At 37.0% G+C, this 18,658-nt stretch overlaps 1 protein-coding gene across 7 annotated transcripts in view; it reads left to right on the top strand.

Annotated features, from left to right (window-relative positions):
* Positions 1-18,658, top strand: part of ABCA8 (ATP binding cassette subfamily A member 8) — a 76,019-nt gene that overhangs the window by 23,680 nt on the left and 33,681 nt on the right. For 6 of the 7 annotated variants that reach the window (XR_008664286.1, XM_055324598.1, XM_055324622.1 and 3 more), the window contains 12 exons: positions 380-606; positions 2,408-2,549; positions 2,893-3,078; positions 4,879-5,026; positions 6,491-6,659; positions 8,811-8,869; positions 9,616-9,726; positions 10,769-10,944; positions 11,491-11,610; positions 11,852-11,990; positions 12,572-12,662; positions 15,978-16,117. Coding sequence is in view for 6 of the 7 variants with exons in the window: in XM_055324598.1 (XP_055180573.1) it covers positions 380-606; positions 2,408-2,549; positions 2,893-3,078; positions 4,879-5,026; positions 6,491-6,659; positions 8,811-8,869; positions 9,616-9,726; positions 10,769-10,944; positions 11,491-11,610; positions 11,852-11,990; positions 12,572-12,662; positions 15,978-16,117 (1,708 nt within the window). In the remaining variant the exon portion in view is untranslated. Of the gene's footprint in view, positions 1-379; positions 607-2,407; positions 2,550-2,892; positions 3,079-4,878; positions 5,027-6,490; positions 6,660-8,810; positions 8,870-9,615; positions 9,727-10,768; positions 10,945-11,490; positions 11,611-11,851; positions 11,991-12,571; positions 12,663-15,977; positions 16,118-18,658 lie in introns of those variants that run through there. The other variant, XM_055324623.1, reaches the window with a different exon arrangement.

Genomic DNA, 18,658 nt, shown 5'->3' with positions numbered 1-18,658 from the left:
TAAAGTGTCTGTAAGTAAATAAGCAAACTTCTGAGACTCGGATGCCAAGGAAGAATTCCTAATTGAAGTAACATTTAAAACTGAAGCTTGAGTTAAGAGTTGCCAAGTATATAAGGTCATAAAGGTATTTCAGGCACATTATAAGGCAGTGTTAGGCAGGAAGGCGATAAATGACATAGTAAATTTTGAGAACTGTGAGAAGCTCAGAATGCCTGGTGTCAGGGCACCAAGTAGGCCAGTGGCAGAAGGCGGATGTGAAAATTCAGGCTAGCATCAGATCCAGATTGACCAGTAATGTGTTCAGAGGAAAGGAGATGAGAGAAAACAGAATATACCATCTATGAATAGCCCAATTTTGTTTATTAATATATTTCTTCAGACCACAACAAATCACTCAGTGATGGAGGAATTGATGTCAGTTACTGGGAAGAATATGAAGATACATCCCTTCATTAGTCAAGGAGGCATTGTAGCTGATTTCTTCATTTTCTTCTGCATCATTTCCTTTTCCTCATTCACTTATTATGCATCTATTAACGTTACAAGAGAGAGGAAGAAGATGAAAGGTCTGATGAAGATGATGGGTCTTCGAGATTCAGCGTTCTGGTGAGTCAAGTATAGCACAAATAAATAAATGTAGGGATTCAGGAAAATGGGCCTCTTTAAAGCATCAGTGTTTAAACCTAATGATTTTTCTAATTCTTCTCTATGGATGGAATAAATTGTCCTTGTTTGTAACACTTGCCAAGTTAAGGCTGGCTGTGGTCACTAGGCTTCTCCAACTGAAGGAAGAACAGCAGGCTTGGGCTGTGTGGGGTTGTGAGGTAGGGATAATGAAGGATGGCCGTTGAGTCTACTCGTAAGAGTGCGGTAGAAATGGTAGATTTGGGTGTCTAAGCCAGATGGAAGTGGAATTCAAGCCAGGATGGGACTGAAAGGAGGGGAAAAAGAGGTCAAAGATCAGAAACTCTTTTGAGACTAAAGATCTGGTATGAGGGATACATTTGAAAGAACAAGCTGGCAGAACAGGATTGAGAATAGAGGCTGCATAGTTTGAATTTAAAATGTTGGAAGCTGGCTAATTCCAAGGATGGGTAAAGCCCAGTGTGAGAGCAAACTTGAGAACCACTGAAAAAGCATGGAGGTGATGTTGTGAGGAGAAAGTAAAGCAACACAGAAGCTAGGAAGCTGGGTGAAATATGCAAATGGCAACTAATTTGGAATCTGGAAGAAAATCCTTTAAGTCAATATTGAATTAATATTGGAGGGAAGTATAGCGGAGCAGTAAAATCTAATGACTCTAGAGCCAAAATGCCTGAAGTTAAAACCAAATTACTTAGCATCTTTGTTCAGTAAGTTCTTTGTCTATAAAATGAAGAAAATAATGATGCTCTTGCATAGAGCCATTGTGAAAATAAAATGATTTTGTATTTGCCAAGTTCGTAAAACACTCTTTGGCACAGAGTAATTGTTGTATTCATAAGCTATTATTTTTTAAGATTTTATTTATTTATTCATGAGAGACAAATAGGCAGAGACATAGGCAGAGGGAGAAGCAGGCTCCCTGCGAGGAGCCGATGCAGGATTGGATTCCATGATCCCAGGATCATACACTGGGCTGAAGGCAGATGCTCAACTACTGAGCCACCCAGGTGTCCCTGCATAAGCTATTATTCTGTTAGTTTTGCTGCTATTTTTGTTTTTCATTATTTCATTTTGCCCTTCAAAGAATGTTAATCAATGTGATAAAAAAAAATGAAGAAAGGAAAGTGATGTATCCTATCTTAATAGTAAATGGATGGAGTTAGAGGCAAGTATGTAGACTATTTGGTGTACGCATCCAGAGAAAGATGAAAGCTCTTGAAAAAAAGAGAAAGCAACAGAGCTACACATAAGGGAGAATTTTTTTAATCTCTAGGAAATTCATGAAACTTCTCATCCCTAGAAAGGCCCCAGAGAGGAGAAAAGGATCTGAGATTCATTGAGGGGGTTACCATGTACTAGGCCAGTGTCCCACATAGACATGACTTCATTGAACTAATACTGTGGTATTATTCCTAGTGTCCAAAGCAATAAAAAATTATGAGTGATTGCTCAAGGTCACAGAGTATGAATGCAGCAGGAAAAATGTTTGGATCAAAATCAATCAGACTGGAAGACTATTTTCTCCTTTTCCCCACAATGACGTGTGTGTATGTGTATTTCTGGAGTTAATCTCAGGACAAAGAATATCCCTAGTTCCTAAAGAATTCTTCCCAGAACATTTACCTTGTATTTACATGTCCTGAAATTCAATAAATATCTACTGAAAGAATGAATTAATCAAATGAATAGTGTTAGAATCCATTCTAGATCCTCTTTTCGATGAAACACGAAATTTTAAAATAACGTCTTGTTTCCACTGTAGGCTCTCCTGGGGTTTGCTCTATGCTGTTTTCATCTTCATTATGGCACTTTTCTTGGCACTTATTATTAAATCTGTCCAGTTTGTCATTCTGACTGGCTTCATGGCGATCTTCACCCTCTTTTTCCTCTATGGATTGTCTTTGGTGAGTTTGTGAATTACATTGCTTTCCATTCAACTCTTACCCTAAGGATAAAATGTTGCTTTCTGAATAAGTAATTATTCTCCATATCTCTTTTCTTCACTGTCTGCTATTTGCCTGAGAACATTTATGTATTTGATTTGTAGTGTTTGGGTTGTTTTTTTTTTTTTAAGATTTGTAGTGTTTTGTAATGCCAGCTTATAGTGCAATTTGTAGAGCACAGTTTGGTATTATAGACAAAAAACAAAATATGTAATTCTAATTTTGTATATTCAATCCCTTAGTGTGTTATGCTAAGAATAATCCTTGGAGAAATATGAACCAACTGGATCTTCTCTCATTTTAGATAGCTTTGGCTTTTCTAATGAGCGTCTTAGTAAAGAAATCTTTCCTCACTGGCCTGATCGTGTTCCTTCTTACCATCTTTTGGGGGAGTTTGGGATTTACAGCGTTGTACAGGCATCTTCCTACATCCTTGGAGTGGATTTTAAGTTTTCTTAGCCCCTTTGCCTTCAGCCTCGGAATGGCCCAGGTGAGAAACAACCCAACTGTTGATTGATGGCATTTCAGAAACATCTTTTGTGTCTGGAATTCAGTTGTCTATAGTTATTTCTATGATTAGCATTATCAGATTTAAAGCCCCACTGCAGACTACTGTGACATTGCCAAGATGAACCTTTTAAAAAAGATTTATTTATTTATTTATTTGAAAGAGAGAACGATCAGGGGAGAGGGGCAGAAGGAGGAGAGAGAGAATCCAAAGAGAATCCCTCTGCGTTTAGCACAGAGTTCGATGCAGGGCTCCATCCCAGGACCCTGAGATCATGACCTCAGTGGAAACCAAGAGTCAGTCGCTTAACCGACTGAGACACCCAGATGCCCTGTAGAGATGAACTTTTAAATGCTTTGGGCATACCGAGCTCAGCAAAATAAGTCATGTGGTGAGTGAACAAATGGAAAGTCAGCATATCATTCTTTAGAGACAATCTAAAGCATTTTCTCTGGCTATTAATTAAATATGGATTTGATATTACAAATCCAATTCTAATTATTCCAGCTTGTATTTTGACTTTGTAATTGAATGACATACATGAATGTAAAAACCACTATGTAAAGGAAAATCAAAAGTTAGAAACACATTAATTGACCAGCAAATTACATTTCTGCTCATCAAATGTCATTTCTTTTTATCTGATTCTCACATTGAACTTACTTTGCTATCCCTCCAATTAAATGGCAATGTCGATCATTGCATATGTATCTGGCATTTAGTTCTTAATGAAAGGATTATTAGTTATAAAAGATGCATTAACTTGAACATCATAGACAAGTCCACTTTTCCCATAGGCTCCCCTTAAACACACCAGTTTTGTTGCATTTTGTTTTTCCAAGGGCATGAATGCTCTCTCATGTAGCCATCTTTGTCCTGTGTTCCATTTGGTAAAAAATTTTTTTCAATTTTTTTTCATTTGGTAAAAATATATCTAAGGTTGAATTCAAATGTCATCTCTTCCCATACTTCACTGCATCCTCCTGTTGGGAGTTAATTAGACACTTAATGTAGTCAGGGCCAGAGTCCCTAACAAGAAAACAGGGAGCTGGGACATCTAAGACAAAACCACACTAGCATCCTGTTTTACATCTCAGACCAGACCATAATAGCATCATATCTAGCAGTCTCCACAGAAGTGACTTTTGGAAAAATCCAGAAACATAACAGTTAATCATTAAAACATCAGTCGCTATCACAATCTGAGGTAGTTAGTCCCAAATGTTAGCGGAAGAGACCATCAACACATGAACAATAACCCAATAGGTAGGCAGGTGCATGATCAAAGTCCTGATAGGCACACCTTAGCAGCCAGTCCACAGAGGAACCACACTCAGGGTACTCAAAATAGTTCTGCAAAAGAGCTTATAAAAACCAAAATGGCAACCCTCTTGGGTCCCCTCCCTCTCTGGGAGCTTTATACTATCCCTCAATAAACTTAGCAGTGCTGCCCAGTACTCTTCATCCGGTCCACCTCTTCATTCTTTGAAGCAGTGTGACCAAGAGCCGTGGGCATTAAGGGAACAAAAATCCTGTGACACTCCTAATGCTCCAGTTTCACTTGGAACATATTTTAATCCTAGTAGTCACTACATTTCATTATAGCTGATCACATACCTGTGCCTTCCCAAAGATTTGAGAGTTGTGAAGAAGGCAGGTTCATTCAACTTCGTGTTCCCAGTATGAAGCAAAAAGTAGCTCTTCTAGGTTTATGCTAAACCTAATTGCTGAAAATTTTTCACAAACCTAACTTCCTTTCATTAATTACTTCTTAATTTTCAGCTTTTGCACTTGGACTATGATTTGAATTCTAATGCATTTCCTTATCCATCGGACGACTCAAAACTGATAATAGCAACAAATTTCATGTTGGCTTTTGATCTTTTCTTCTATGTGGCACTGACGATTTATTTTGAGAAAATTTTGCCAAGTGAGTAGTGATACGATTAAAATAGAATATTATTTCCTAAAAACGAATCTCCTAACATGTGTTATTTATATTTTAAAAACTGGTTTGTGCATCAGTGGGAAGGAAATGAACAAGGGCTTTGCCCATGGCCACATTAGTTCTTTATCTCTTGCTACTTGACTGGCCAGAATAATAGTTGCCAGGATCTACAATTTTGGCTAGAACATTTAGTATACACTTGCAAATTTTTGAAGCCTGAATGTAAGCCTGAATTCAAACAGCGTGATTTTGTTCACAATCCTGTTAAAATCAAGAAATATGAATGAGAGAAAGAAAAATTAACCAGCTAAAATGACAGAATCATGGAATAGTAAATCTGGTGGTAGAATGGACCCGGGAGAGCAGTAGAGCTTTCATTTGCTAGATTTCCTCCTCAAAAGAAAGAGTTAAGTACTAACTAATTTACCAAATGGCAGGTGTAGAGAAAGTGTTGAGTCAATATTGCATGAATGAATGATTGAACACCTGAGAAGTACACGTGAACTTGAAAACATATCATTATTACGCTGGAGGTCCGTTGCAGAATATTAGTAAAATATATTTTTTCATTTTACAATGTCTCTCAACATGTAGGGATACAAATGATAATTAAATGCAAATATACTGGATTAATTTCCAGAAATAGAGTCATAAGGAGTAAATTTGCTTCAGAAGAAAGTTATTATTTGGCAATGAGATAAAGCATAAGTACAAAGTAGCTTTTTTAAAAATTCCACTCTGCTAAATTTCAATAAGTTATTTTACCCCTTTCTCTCCCTTTCTTACAGTGTGTCCCTCATTTTCCTTAAATCTTGTTCAGTTTTCTCTTGGAATCTCTGTAATCAAAAGTGACATTGGACACAAACTCTCAATTTGTCCATTTCTTCTTCCTTTGCCAGTGTCTGACACCTGGACTCCTGGATACCATTCAACATGCCTAGCATATCTTGTATGTGTTTTCCAATAGCTGGTTTTCTTGGGGTCTTAACATTTATTTAAGTCACTCCTGGATTTTTTTTAAAATTCCAGTTTCATTTCCTCCTGTAGGAACTATTTTATTTATTAATTTATGTTTGTTTTTTTGTTTATTTGGGAAAAGAGAGCGCAGGAGCAGGAGGCAAGGCAGAGGGAGAGGGAAAAGCAGACTCCTTGGTGAGCAGGGAGCCCAACACAGGGCTCCATTCCAGACCTTGGGATCATGACCTGAGCCAAAGGCAGACACTTAACTGACTGAGCCACCCAACAATGATTATAATAGAGACATTTTAGTGACTTTTGTTTTTTCCTGATGCGACTATACATATCAAGGAAAATACATGCCTTTGTTGCGTCAGTGTTGTGTTCAGATGCTTGGGCAGAGAGGTTACGTTACTCTGCTTTATTAGAGTGACTCTTTCCCTTAAACTGATGATTGATCCAAAATTCCATTGTCTCTTGGTCACGTAGATGAACATGGACATGAATACCCACCCTTGTTTTTCCTGAAACCCTCCTTTTGGTCTCGGCAACATAAAGCTGATCATGTGGCCCTCGAAGATGAAATTGATTCCAATCCTTCATCTAATGACTCTTTTGAACCAATGCCTCCAGAATTCCATGGAAAAGAAGCCATCAGGTAACAAGGATGCAGATGGAGAACAGGCCAAAGATGGAGAAGCCATCATAATTCTCTTTTGTGCCCTACGGATAGCTCCCACCTAACGCCCTCCATGCTACCTTTGTCATTTCCCACTTCCAGTTTATTTTTTTTTTATTTTATTTATTTATTTGAGAGAGACAGAGAGAGAGAAGGGGAGAACGAGTGGGAGGAGGGGCAGAGGGAGAAGCAGACTCCCCACGGAGCAGGGGCTCGATTCTAGGACCACGAGGTAATGACCTGAGCCAAAGGCAGATGCTTAACCAACTAAGCCACCTAGATGCCCTGCCACCTCAAGTTTAGAGAAAAATTCCTTTAACTAATTTTATCTTCTATTCTATGGTTGACCTTTAGATTGAATACGAAATTTGATTTCACCAACAAAGATAATCCAGTGAAAACGCCTGGATTCTCAATCTTTTCTTTGCTGTTTCTCTTCTTTGGCCTTAGCCTCTCTCGTTGCTTTGCCTGGTCTCATTTATTCACACCTTGTCCTACCTCCTTTATCATACTCCCTATTTTTTTTTTTCACAGTTTTTAAAACTTCTCTTTCCTCTCCTATGGATTGCCTTTTCGAAGAGAATGAAAGAGTAGGGGAGAGGAAGGGAGGAAGGATCTGAACACAGACACAAAGGGAATTGAGGAAAAGGAGCCATAGGGTGTCCTGCACATATGCATTTCCAGATGTGTTTTTTGTTTGGTGCTGGCAACTTTTCTTTTCAGATAAGAAAATAGGAAGAAAGTCTTCAAGACCCCTGACTGTTGACATTTTACTTGTCCACTAGTGATCCCCACCTGTCAGTCCTCTGTGAATGGTCTCAGATTACTCCAGCCTACAGAGCTTTAAGGGCCCATGTCAGTTTTTAGTTTAGCCTGTTCCATATTTATCTTCTATTCTTACATTTGTCCTGTGACTTAAGCTAGGTTTAACTTCCAGCAGAGCAGCTGGGAGAAAGCAAAACAATGGCTTCATTTAATGTGTTTCTAGGTTTCTTTTTGTATTTCTTCTATCTCTTTAGCATCTCACCCACTCTAAGTGCTATGGTAAATGGGATTAAAATAGAGTGAAGAATCTAATCAAACAATTCAATATGAGTGGAGCCCGAATCCTTTGATGAATAGTAGATGACAAAATAAAAAGCATAAATTTGATTTTGTTTATGAATTACATATTTACCTAATAGAATAAAACCAGTAAAGTGCCTAGGGCTCCAGATCTATAATAGCACCCAGCATATGTTAATTCTATTCTTCTCTAGTATCATAATCTGATACCATTTTATGTTTGTTATACATGCAAGATGAAATATTTTACTCATCCTTCAGCACAACCCTAAAACACTCAAAAGTTTCAGGTTGAGGGGTGCCTGGGTGGTTCAGTCAGTTAAGTTTCTGCCTTTACCTCAGGTCATGAACCCGGGGTCCCTGTTCTGCAGGGAGGCTGCTTCTCCCTAACCCTCTCCCTCTACCTGCTGCTCCCATGGCTTGTGCTCTCTCTGTCAAATGAATAAATAAAATCTTAAAAAAAAATGTTTCAGGTTGCAAAAGGTGAAACTTACCTGGAATAAGTACTTTGGTTAAGGTAACAGCTACTAAATGGTATAGTGTGAGGTCAATTAGATAAGATTATAAAACCCATACTGTCACTGTTACAGTCTTTGCATCTCTTCCATACTGCACCCCTGTACCTCTTTACCAACTTCTGGAGACCTTGACTCAAGGTAAACCAAAGATACTTCCAATCTGTGCCAGTAGTTCATAATGAACCTTTCAGTATTGGATGCCCATGTTACCTGTTGATCTAGCTTCCTTGGTTTTGCAGGTTAGACATGATCCTGGTTCTCAATACTAATGCCAGGCCATTGCCTAATCTTTGGAATCAGAAGATCTGGTGATGGGATCTAAGCATAAGTAAATTTATAAAACTCATCAGGTGATGCTAATGTAACAGCTAGGAATGAGAAGCAGTATTCTAGGTGATTCTCTCCCACAAGCATGACTTCATGAGAGTGAAATCCCAGAGCTTTCTGTACCCTGAAGATAAGATTTATCCAATCCTGGCAACCAAAATTAGAAGTACAAACCAAAGAAAATTGTCATACCCTGAAGTATCTTTTCTTTTTTTTTCAGAATTAGAAATGTTACAAAAGAATATAAAGGAAAGCCTGATAAAATAAAAGCTTTGAAAGGTAGGGGGAAAAAAGAACATTTAGTTATTCTATTGATAGTGATTTGTGATTTTAATTCCATTTTTTTGTGTGTGCTTGGTGAGTAATTAGTGGTGGCATTTCAGATTTGAAATGAGTTATTCGAGCCCCATGATAAAATTTCCCTTCTAACACATGCTTTGACTACATAAAAGTTAGAAAAAATTGATTATGTTTTAGAATCAAAGGTACTTGAAAGGTGTATTGTGTAACACTGAGGTAGTCTAAGGGTTTTCTGGATTTTTTTTTCCTACAAATTCAAATTTCCTTCTGTAATTTCAAAGCTGTTGTAGATACTGAACATTTTCCTTTTGTGCAAAAAGAGCAATTTATCTCAAAGGATTTTTAGCCACATAATAATTTACCTAACCACTAATATATTGTTTAGTCCATACATACTAACATCCACCCACCATATACCAGGTAATGTCTATGAACCTGGGAGTATTAGATGTGTTTCCTGCTATGAAACCAAGTTTTTTCAAAATTTCAAGACAGGATAGGCATATAAACTGATAAAACACATTTTACTGTTTTTATTTTGAATTTAACCAACCACTGTATTAATATTTAGAAAACATGGCTGTTTGAGGAAATAAAAAGGCAATCCATTAGCTTTGTAATACAATTTTATTTGTAATTTTGTTTTCCTTCCTGTCTCCCTACATCTTTCCCTTCCTTCCTTTCTCCCATCCATTTTTCCTTTCTCCTCCCACCCCCACCCCCAGATCTGGTATTTGACATATATGAAGGCCAAATCACTGCAATACTTGGTCACAGTGGTGCTGGAAAATCAACACTGTTAAACATTCTTAGCGGGCTATCTGTTCCCACCAAAGGTAAGAGTTTTTTTCCAAAATCAGGTCAACATATAAATCAAGCTGTTAATATAAAGTCTTTCTGATCATCAATCATAAACACAGATAACTATGGAGAATTGGAAGTTATTTTATAGAACTTGCCTATGAGGTATGACATATTTGATTGCTATACATGAAATTTGAGTCTTTCATGAGAATCACTGTCATGGTCATTAGTTATTTGACATTTGAACTTTTATCTGTTAGCTTTTGCTGCATAACAAGCATCCCCCAAGTTAATGGCCTAATATAAAAATTATTATTTCTTATGGTTCTGGGGTCGACTGGCAGTGCTTCTCTCTGGACTTAATTGGCTGGTGCTGGATGTTTTGGTGTGTCTTCACTCACATATATGGGGCTGCAGTTAGGAATGCTGCTTCTCTCTGCTCACATGGACTTTCATCCTCTAAGAGCCTGGTTGGGATTCTTCACCCAGGGGTTCATGATCCCAGAAGCAAAGAGAAGGCAAATCCTGGTGCAGAGACAACTTCACAGCTTCTGTGTTTATCCCATTTCTTAGGATTGTCTTTGTTACATAACCAAACTAAATGTGAGCATTGGATAAATGGATGAGATCTTGATAGGAAAAGCTGTAGATGGGACTTTCTTTCTTTTTTTTTTTTCCTTTCCAGTATACCACACAACTATAATGGAAGTTTGTAGTGCCAATTAAAAAAACCTGGAAGAGAAAATCATGTGTCTAAAATGTAGTTAATAAATATATAGGGATTTTTCATCTAGAAAGAGCTTTTCTTTTTTAAGTGTTTATTTAAATTCCAATTAGTTAACATACAGTGTAATATTAGTTTTAGGTGTACAATATAGTGATTCAGTACTTCTGTACAATACCTGGTGCTCATCACAAGCATCCTCCTTAATCCCCATCACCTATTTCCCCCAATTAACCCCCCAGGGCCCTCCCCTTCGGTAATCATCAGTGTGTTCTCTAAAGTTAAGAGCCTGTCTAGAAATATCTTAATTCAAGCATGACCCTGATATTAACTTTTAACCTTTGTTATAGGTTCAGTCACCATTTATAACAATAAACTCTCAGAAATAACTGATCTGGAGAATATCAGCCAGCTCACTGGAATTTGTCCACAATCCAATGTACAGTTTGACTTCCTCACTGTGAAAGAAAATCTCAGGCTCTTTGCTAAAATAAAAGGAATTCGACCACATGAACTGGACAAAGAGGTACTCAATATGTAAGAACTGATGTATTGGCCAAAATGATATTGTTGACTCTATTTGCACTGAGTTCTTTATGCTCTATTTAAATTATATTTGTGCAAATCACGTCTAAATATTGCACCAAAAAAATCTTAGATAATAGCTAACACTGATGTATAATTTACTACATGCCAAGCATTAGCCTTACTTTCAAATATAATGATTAATTTGTTCCTCACAACAACTCTATGAAATAGGTACTGTGATCATCCCTATTGTACACATGTGAAAACTGAAGTTCAAGAACAAGCTAGTTGCCCAAGATGATGCAGTTAGTTAGGGCGGCATGGTGTTCAAATCCAGGCAGTCTGCCTCAGGATCCATGCTTTTAACCATTACACATTACAACTTTGTATTTTCAAATTTAAAGAAAAAGAAAAGAAAAAAGAAAAAAGAAAAGAAAGAAAAGAAAAAAAGAAAAGAAAAGAAAAGAAAAGAAAAGAAAAGAAAAGAAAAGAAAAGAAAGAAAAGAAATTTTGGTGTGTGACATAAATGTTGTCATTTGGCTAGATACAAAGAATTTTACTGGAATTGGAGATGAAAAATATTCAGGATGTCCTGGCTCAGAACTTAAGTGGTGGACAGAAAAGGAAACTCAGCTTTGCAACTGCCATTTTAGGAGATCCTCAGGTAAGTCAGACTAAATTTAGAGGTAAATTCGAAGTTTTAAAAATGAAACTTTTAGTAGTAGTTCAAATATTTTATTTGTAAAGGATGTCTGTGATAAAATATTTGTGATAGAGCATTAAATAGGATAACAAGATCCTAACATCAATATCCTTTTAAATAAGAAGTAATATGGTTTCTCCACGTTTTCTGGAAGAACTGCGCCTTACTGGAGACACTCTTGATATATATCCTTCCTCGGTAGGTTTTCCTGTTAGATGAACCAACTGCTGGACTGGATCCCTTTTCAAGGCACCAGGTTTGGAACCTCCTGAGGGAGCGGAAAGCAGACCGTGTGATCCTCTTCAGTACCCAGTTCATGGATGAGGCTGACATCCTGGCTGGTAACTGCTGGCTTTCACTAAGTGCCATGATGAGGTCTTCATGAGACTTAAGAAATATGGATTGGTATTCCGGGCAGCTGTATTTTATAATGCAGTCATCTAGCTGTACCTGGAAATCTGAACAGCTGGTAATGCTATGAACGGAGCCCAGAGTCTCGCTCCCAACCATTTCCATGTGTCTCTCCGAATTTTATCATTCGATTACACTGGGACATAATCTGCCAGGAAACTCAATTATCATGAAACAAGAGTCTATTCTAATACTTACACAAAATTAAGGTGAATCAAATTGAAATGTTCAAATAATTTTAGTGTTTGGTCCATGGAAATACACAATGATAGTCTGTATTGCAAGATCTATCCACATCACCTCCATGGCTGGCTGGATGGCAAAACAATAGCCTGAAGTATACAAATAAGGTTAAAGTGTGCTGTTTCCATGAGTCTTTAGTAAGCCCTGGATTAAATAGGCAGAAGCTCCTAGATTAGAGCTGGATCATGATTACCTGCCTTTTCTTTGGAAACAGTGGGCGACTCCTTAACAAGCTTACAGACTTTCTTCTTTTCTTCTTCCTTTTCAGATAGGAAAGTGTTTCTCTCCAGCGGGAAGCTGAAGTGTGCAGGTTCTTCTCTATTTTTAAAGAAGAAATGGGGCATTGGATATCATTTAAGGTAGAGCCACTCCAAATGGCTAGGAAAATGAGAAATGAGCTAGCGAAGCATGATGCTTGATGCAGCACATTACAACACACGAGAAACACTTGATTTGTTCCACACAGATGTTTGCATATACAGATGTTGGCAATACATGTATACAAAATGGAATGCTGTGTGTATATATGAGGGATACTGATGGGTAGATGATAGAGATTGAAGACATAAGATAACTTGGGGCACCTGGGTGGCTCAGTAGGTTAGGTGACTGACCCTTAATTTCTGCTCAGGTCATGATTTCAGGGTTGTGAAAGTGTGGAGCCTGCTGACAAGTCTCTCTCTCTTCCTCTTCCCTTCCTCTCACTCATATGCCCCTTTTCTCTCTCTCTCTCTCTCAAAAAAAAAAAGAAAATATAAGATAATTTAACAAAAAAAATGGAGATAAATGTGATAGAAAGTATAACCACAATACATTGTTTGTTTAGGAAGGTTTGGATTGAGGGAACTCTCATACCTGACACATTGTACTTACCACCCTCCTCCTCTCTCACCCACCTATTAACATAATTTTTTAAGTAGGCTCTTTGTTTCCACTCTTTCTCCCAGACGTCTTGTCCTTGTGCTTCTTCTTCTTTCCGTCCTCTTCATTTTATTTCTATCATTATTTTAAATAGCATGTTCTAGCTGTTATTGAGTCATCCAGAGATAAGATACTTAGCATTATTTTTTTTGCATTTTTTTGCATTATTTTATTTATATCTTTTTGTCTTTTGAGATAGAAACTGTTGTTACTTTTACTCTACAGAAGAACAGGGAGTCTCCCTAGATTCATAAGTGATAGAGCCAGAACCGTACCTGGATATTTTTAACCCTGAAGGCTAATATCCAAATCCATATTTTAAATTACTTTTTAATATATTTGTGAATTGGTCAGTTTGTCCAAAGTACAGCTCTGATTTAAGCCATCTATACCTTAAAAAGAAAAAAATATATATATGACAACAATAAAACAAAACAAACAAAAAATCTTTAATGGTACCATTTTTACCTTCCAGAATCCAGATTTTGTAGTCGTGTGATGCTGGTGTGGCCTGCACTATTATGATTTCCATATTATTTGCCCTTAGCCAATTCAATAGCCATTAGTCAAAACTAGTTTAAAAAATTCATTGTTCATTGCACATGTCCTGTCATGACTTACATTTCACTTTGTTTGAGGTTATTTGCTGAGGCTGGCAGTTTCGTTGGACCCATTACCACCTGTTCAGTTGTAAAGCATTATTTGAGTGCTATCTCATGTAGCCTTTATTAATCTTCCAGCTCTGTGTATTGTTCTAATATTTCATTTCCTAACCCACATTGTTTCAATTGCTCCTTGGAAGATAATTAAAATCTCTGAAACTCAGTTTTCTCCCTTATGAAGTGGGAATAACAATTCCTAGTTGCAAGTGAAGGTTGTAGAGGAGTAAATTACATGGCACCTAGCACAAAAACCATGGTAACAGAATATGTCCTCAAAATAAAAAATGCTAATCAGGATCCCTACCCAATCCGCAAGTGTTCCTAGACAATACTTTGTGTAAATTGCCTTATTTCTTCTAAATCAGGTCAGCCAGGGTTATCTGAATGGTTTAATGGGCTAAGCAACTGACTTTTGCTCAGGTCATGATCCCAGAGTCTTGAGATCAAGCCCCACATCCAGCTCCCTACTCAACGGGATATCCACTTTGCCCTCTGCCTCCTCCCCCTGCTCATGCTCATTCTCTCTCTCTCTCTCCAATAAATTAATAAAATATTTTTAAAAAAAATCAGGGTCAGCCAACTATGACCCATGAGCCAAAATCCACCTCACATCCCGTTGTTGTAAATATTGTTTGATTGGAACACAGCCACACCCGTGTGTTTAGATATTGCCTATGGCTACTTCCACATTGCAACAGCAGTGTTGAATAACTGTAGTAGAGATCTACTGGCCTGCAAAGTCTAAAATATTTACTATCTAGCCATTTTCAGCAAAAGTTTGTTGACCCCCATTTCCAAGGTACACACTCCTGGAGAGAGAATACATGTGCGGCTCATGCAGGTCTCTCTAGGGCCCACACAAGTTCTTGTAAGTGACCAAGAAGTATTTCTTAAACTATTCTTACTTCAAGGAGCAACAATAAGATGGAGAACAATTATGAGTTTTTGGGTTTTTGCTTCATTCCCTCAGGGGGTTTCACTGCTTCTAAAAATAATACATATTCTCACATGGTCTTAATAGTTATGAATAAAGAGTATAATTTCAGTATAAGCATTTGATCAAATAAGCCATTTTTAAAGGACTTGCTAAGTTAAAACATCACTATTATTTAGTTCTCAGGGCAACTTTAGATGTTGAGAATCATTCCATTTCTGCTAAAGAGCAAACTGTTAAGTAACAAGGTTACTTACAGGGTTAAGTAACATATTTCAAATGGCAAAACTAAGTTAGAAGCCATGTCACCCCTGATATTTTGTTGGCTACATATTTATAACCTTGATTAATACATTTTTTGTTTGTTTTTCTACACTGGGGAAATATCCATGTTTTTTTAAATGCATACACTAGTTTTCTCTATGATACTTTGTTCTTAGCCAAAGTTCTGGGTTAGCATACAAAGAAAGCAAAATTTAGTGATCTCAACAATCCATACCCACATTCATCCACAATTAATTTCTATCTGCAACCTATTTCCTTCATAGCACTTACCGCTGCTGTTAATCTATTAGTTATCTGTTTATTTGTTTTCTCCCTGTCTCCCCATTAGAAGTCAACTCCATAAGTGTAGGGCAATGCTCTTTCATTCACCATTGTCCCCTCAGCATTTAGGGAAATTTTTGTCACATACTAATAACTTGAAAAATTTGTACGAAAGAGTAAACCAAGTAATGGAACCTTGCCTTGTGTCTTTGCCTATCAAAAATCCCTTCTTCTTGTCCAATACAATAATCCTTTTAATCCAACTTAAACTCCCTTCCAAAAATCGACACCTTTCCATTTTGTGTAGTCTTGGTTGTGTCTCTGGTATCTGTACTCTGGTGCTGTTCTCCTTGTAAGGACTTGAGTCAATATCAACCTTGTCTGGACATCACCCCAGAATAACCAGACCAGTAGTTCTAACTAGTTCCCTCTGTTTTCTCCCATTACATTTATATGATCTGATTTTTTTTTGTTCTCTCATTTCATGTTTGAATGACCTATCTCTTGCATTAGATTTTAATTGACTTTTCTTTGTCCCTTAGAAGCTAGTAATTTTCCTCATGCCACTGAAGACTATGTCAAATAACATAGATTTTTTTTTCAAATGCCAGTTTGCAGTTGAATGAAATGCATGTTCAGGAAAATATAACATCACTTATTAAACAGCACATCCCTGATGCCAAATTATCAGCAGAAAGTGAAGGAAAACTTGTCTACACATTGCCCTTAGAAAGAACAAATAGATTTCCAGGTAATGTACTATGTACTAATGTACACTATGAAATGAAATACGTAAATAATATTCATAGAAACAATGGTAATTCTTATAACATATTGAGAGCTTACAATGCGTGCAGGTATTTGAAACACAATGTAAAGAATAATACAGTAACTGGATGATTTTGTCTATAGTGAGAAATATTATAGTCTAATAGTTGTATTTCAATGTCTGGGTATTTTAGGGAGCCTTTTTTAATCTCCCATTCCCTTTGTAGTCGTGTGACTACAGAGGCAGAAATTCTAGTATTCATAACTGTGAACGAACACAAAGGATTGAAAACCTCTGGCTTAACCATTACATGAAACAGTCCCATGATTCTTCTCTTGACAAGACTTTTGTGATAACTTTGGGGTTTTTAGGCCAAAGCATAGAAGTCTACTTTATGACAGCCATCTTTTTTTTTTTTTATGACAGCTATTTTGAATTCTTTGTCAGGTAAATCATGTAGCTTCATTTCATGAGAGTCTATTTCTGGACAATTATCTTGTCCCTTTTTGGGGAACATCTTCTACTGATTTTTTTCTTTTTATTTTCATTTCCCTTGATACTTTCTGTTGATACTTTGCACCAGATAAAGCAGGCATGTTGTTTCAGTCTTCACAGACTGGCTTCCTGCAGAAGACACCCAGAAATCAGCCTGGTCAGAGATTCTGAGTGCCCCCATCAACTCTTTTGAAGCAAGTACCTGTGGTTTTTGTCAGGTCATTCTGTGGTGAGCCAGGGGAGAGAGTTATAGCATTATTTAAACTAGAATAATCAAGAGAGTGTACAGTTGGCAGAGTGATCAACACAAAGCTAGATAGAACAGAATCTAGAACCTAGAAGTAGACCCACACAGATATGCCTAGCTGATTTTTGACAGAAGTGGAGAAGCAATTCAATGGAAGAAGGATAACATTTCCAACAAATGGAGCAAGTAGATCCACAGGCATAAAAAGAACCTTTACCTAAATATCTTACCTTATACAGACATTAACTTAATGTAAATGATGGACATAAATATAAAATGTAAAACCATAATTTTTTTAAATGAATAAGAAAATCTGCAGGATCTACTACTAGGCAGAGTTCTTAGGCATGACACCAAAATCACAGCCTATGAAAGGAAAAAAACTAAGTTGTACTCCATCAAAATTTTTAAAAATGCTTTGTAAAAGATCCCGTTAAGAAGATGATAGAACAAGTTATAGACTGGGAGAAAGTATTCACAAGCTTCACGAAGGACTGGTATCTGAACATATAAAGAACTCTGAAAACTCAACTGTAAAAAACAAGCAACCTAATTGGAAAATGGGAAAAAGATAAGAAGAGACAGTTCACTGAAGATGATGTACAGGTAGCAGAGATGCACATGAAAAGGTGTGCAGTATCATATGTCAATAGGGAAATGCAAATTAAAAACCACTATGTGATCTCATTACATACTTAGCAGAATGGCTAAAAAAAAATTTTATACAGTGATACTATCCAACACTGGCTAAGATATAGACAAAATGAATCACTCTTACATTGCTGATGGGAGTATAAAATGGCACAGCCACTCTGAGAAAAAGCTTGCAGTTTCTTTAAAACAATAAGCATGCAACTCCCATACAACTGAATCATTTCACTACTGGACATTTATCCTAGAGATATGAAAATATATGCACACAGAAACCTGTACATGCACACAGCAGTTTCATCTGGAACAGACAATAGCCAAAAGGACCTAGATGCCCTTTAACAAGTAAATGGTTAAATTGTAGTACATTCATGATGTGCAGTGCCACTCAACAAAATAAAAGGGAACAGGCTACTGACGGGCATATGTGACAACCTTGATGAATATTCAGAGAGCTAAGCTTGGTGGAAATACCCAATTCCATATTACAGTTACTTACATACTGTAGGACAATATTTATATAATATTTTTGAAATAACAGAATTATAGAAATGGAAAGCAGATTAATAGTTGCCATGGATTGGGAGAAGAGGGGATCAGGAGAGATGGGTGTAGCTGTAAATGGGTAGCATGATCATTGAGGTGATGGAAATGTTCGGTATCTTGATTGTATTAATGTCAATAGCGTGGTTGTGATATCATACTGTGACGTTTTAAGATATTATCATCTGGGGAAATGGACTGAAGTGTACAGATCTCTCTATTATTTTTTACAACCACATATGAATCTAAAATTATCTCAAAGGATGCCTGGATGGTAGTCAGTTAAGCATTCAACTCTTGATTTTGGCTCAGGTCATGATCTCAAAGTTATGAGATCAAGCCTTGGGGTAAGGCTCTGCACTGGGTGTGGGGTCTGCTTAGAATTCTCTCTCTCTCTCTCTCTCTCTCTTTCTCTCTCTTCCCCTCTCATACTCTCTTTCTCCATAAAATAAAATAAAATAATAAAATAAAATAAAAATCTCAAGTTTAATTTAAAAAGAAAGAAAAAGTTTACTTGTAATGTATGTCATCTGGAAGATTTACTCCTTGGTAATGGGGCACAATGAGAGCCACATTAGGTGGTTGCA

Source organism: Nyctereutes procyonoides, unplaced genomic scaffold, assembly GCF_905146905.1.
Source record: "Nyctereutes procyonoides isolate TBG_1078 unplaced genomic scaffold, NYPRO_anot_genome, whole genome shotgun sequence".
NCBI classification, from domain to species: domain Eukaryota; kingdom Metazoa; phylum Chordata; class Mammalia; order Carnivora; family Canidae; genus Nyctereutes; species Nyctereutes procyonoides.
This window is presented reverse-complemented; position numbering and strand designations above follow the sequence as displayed.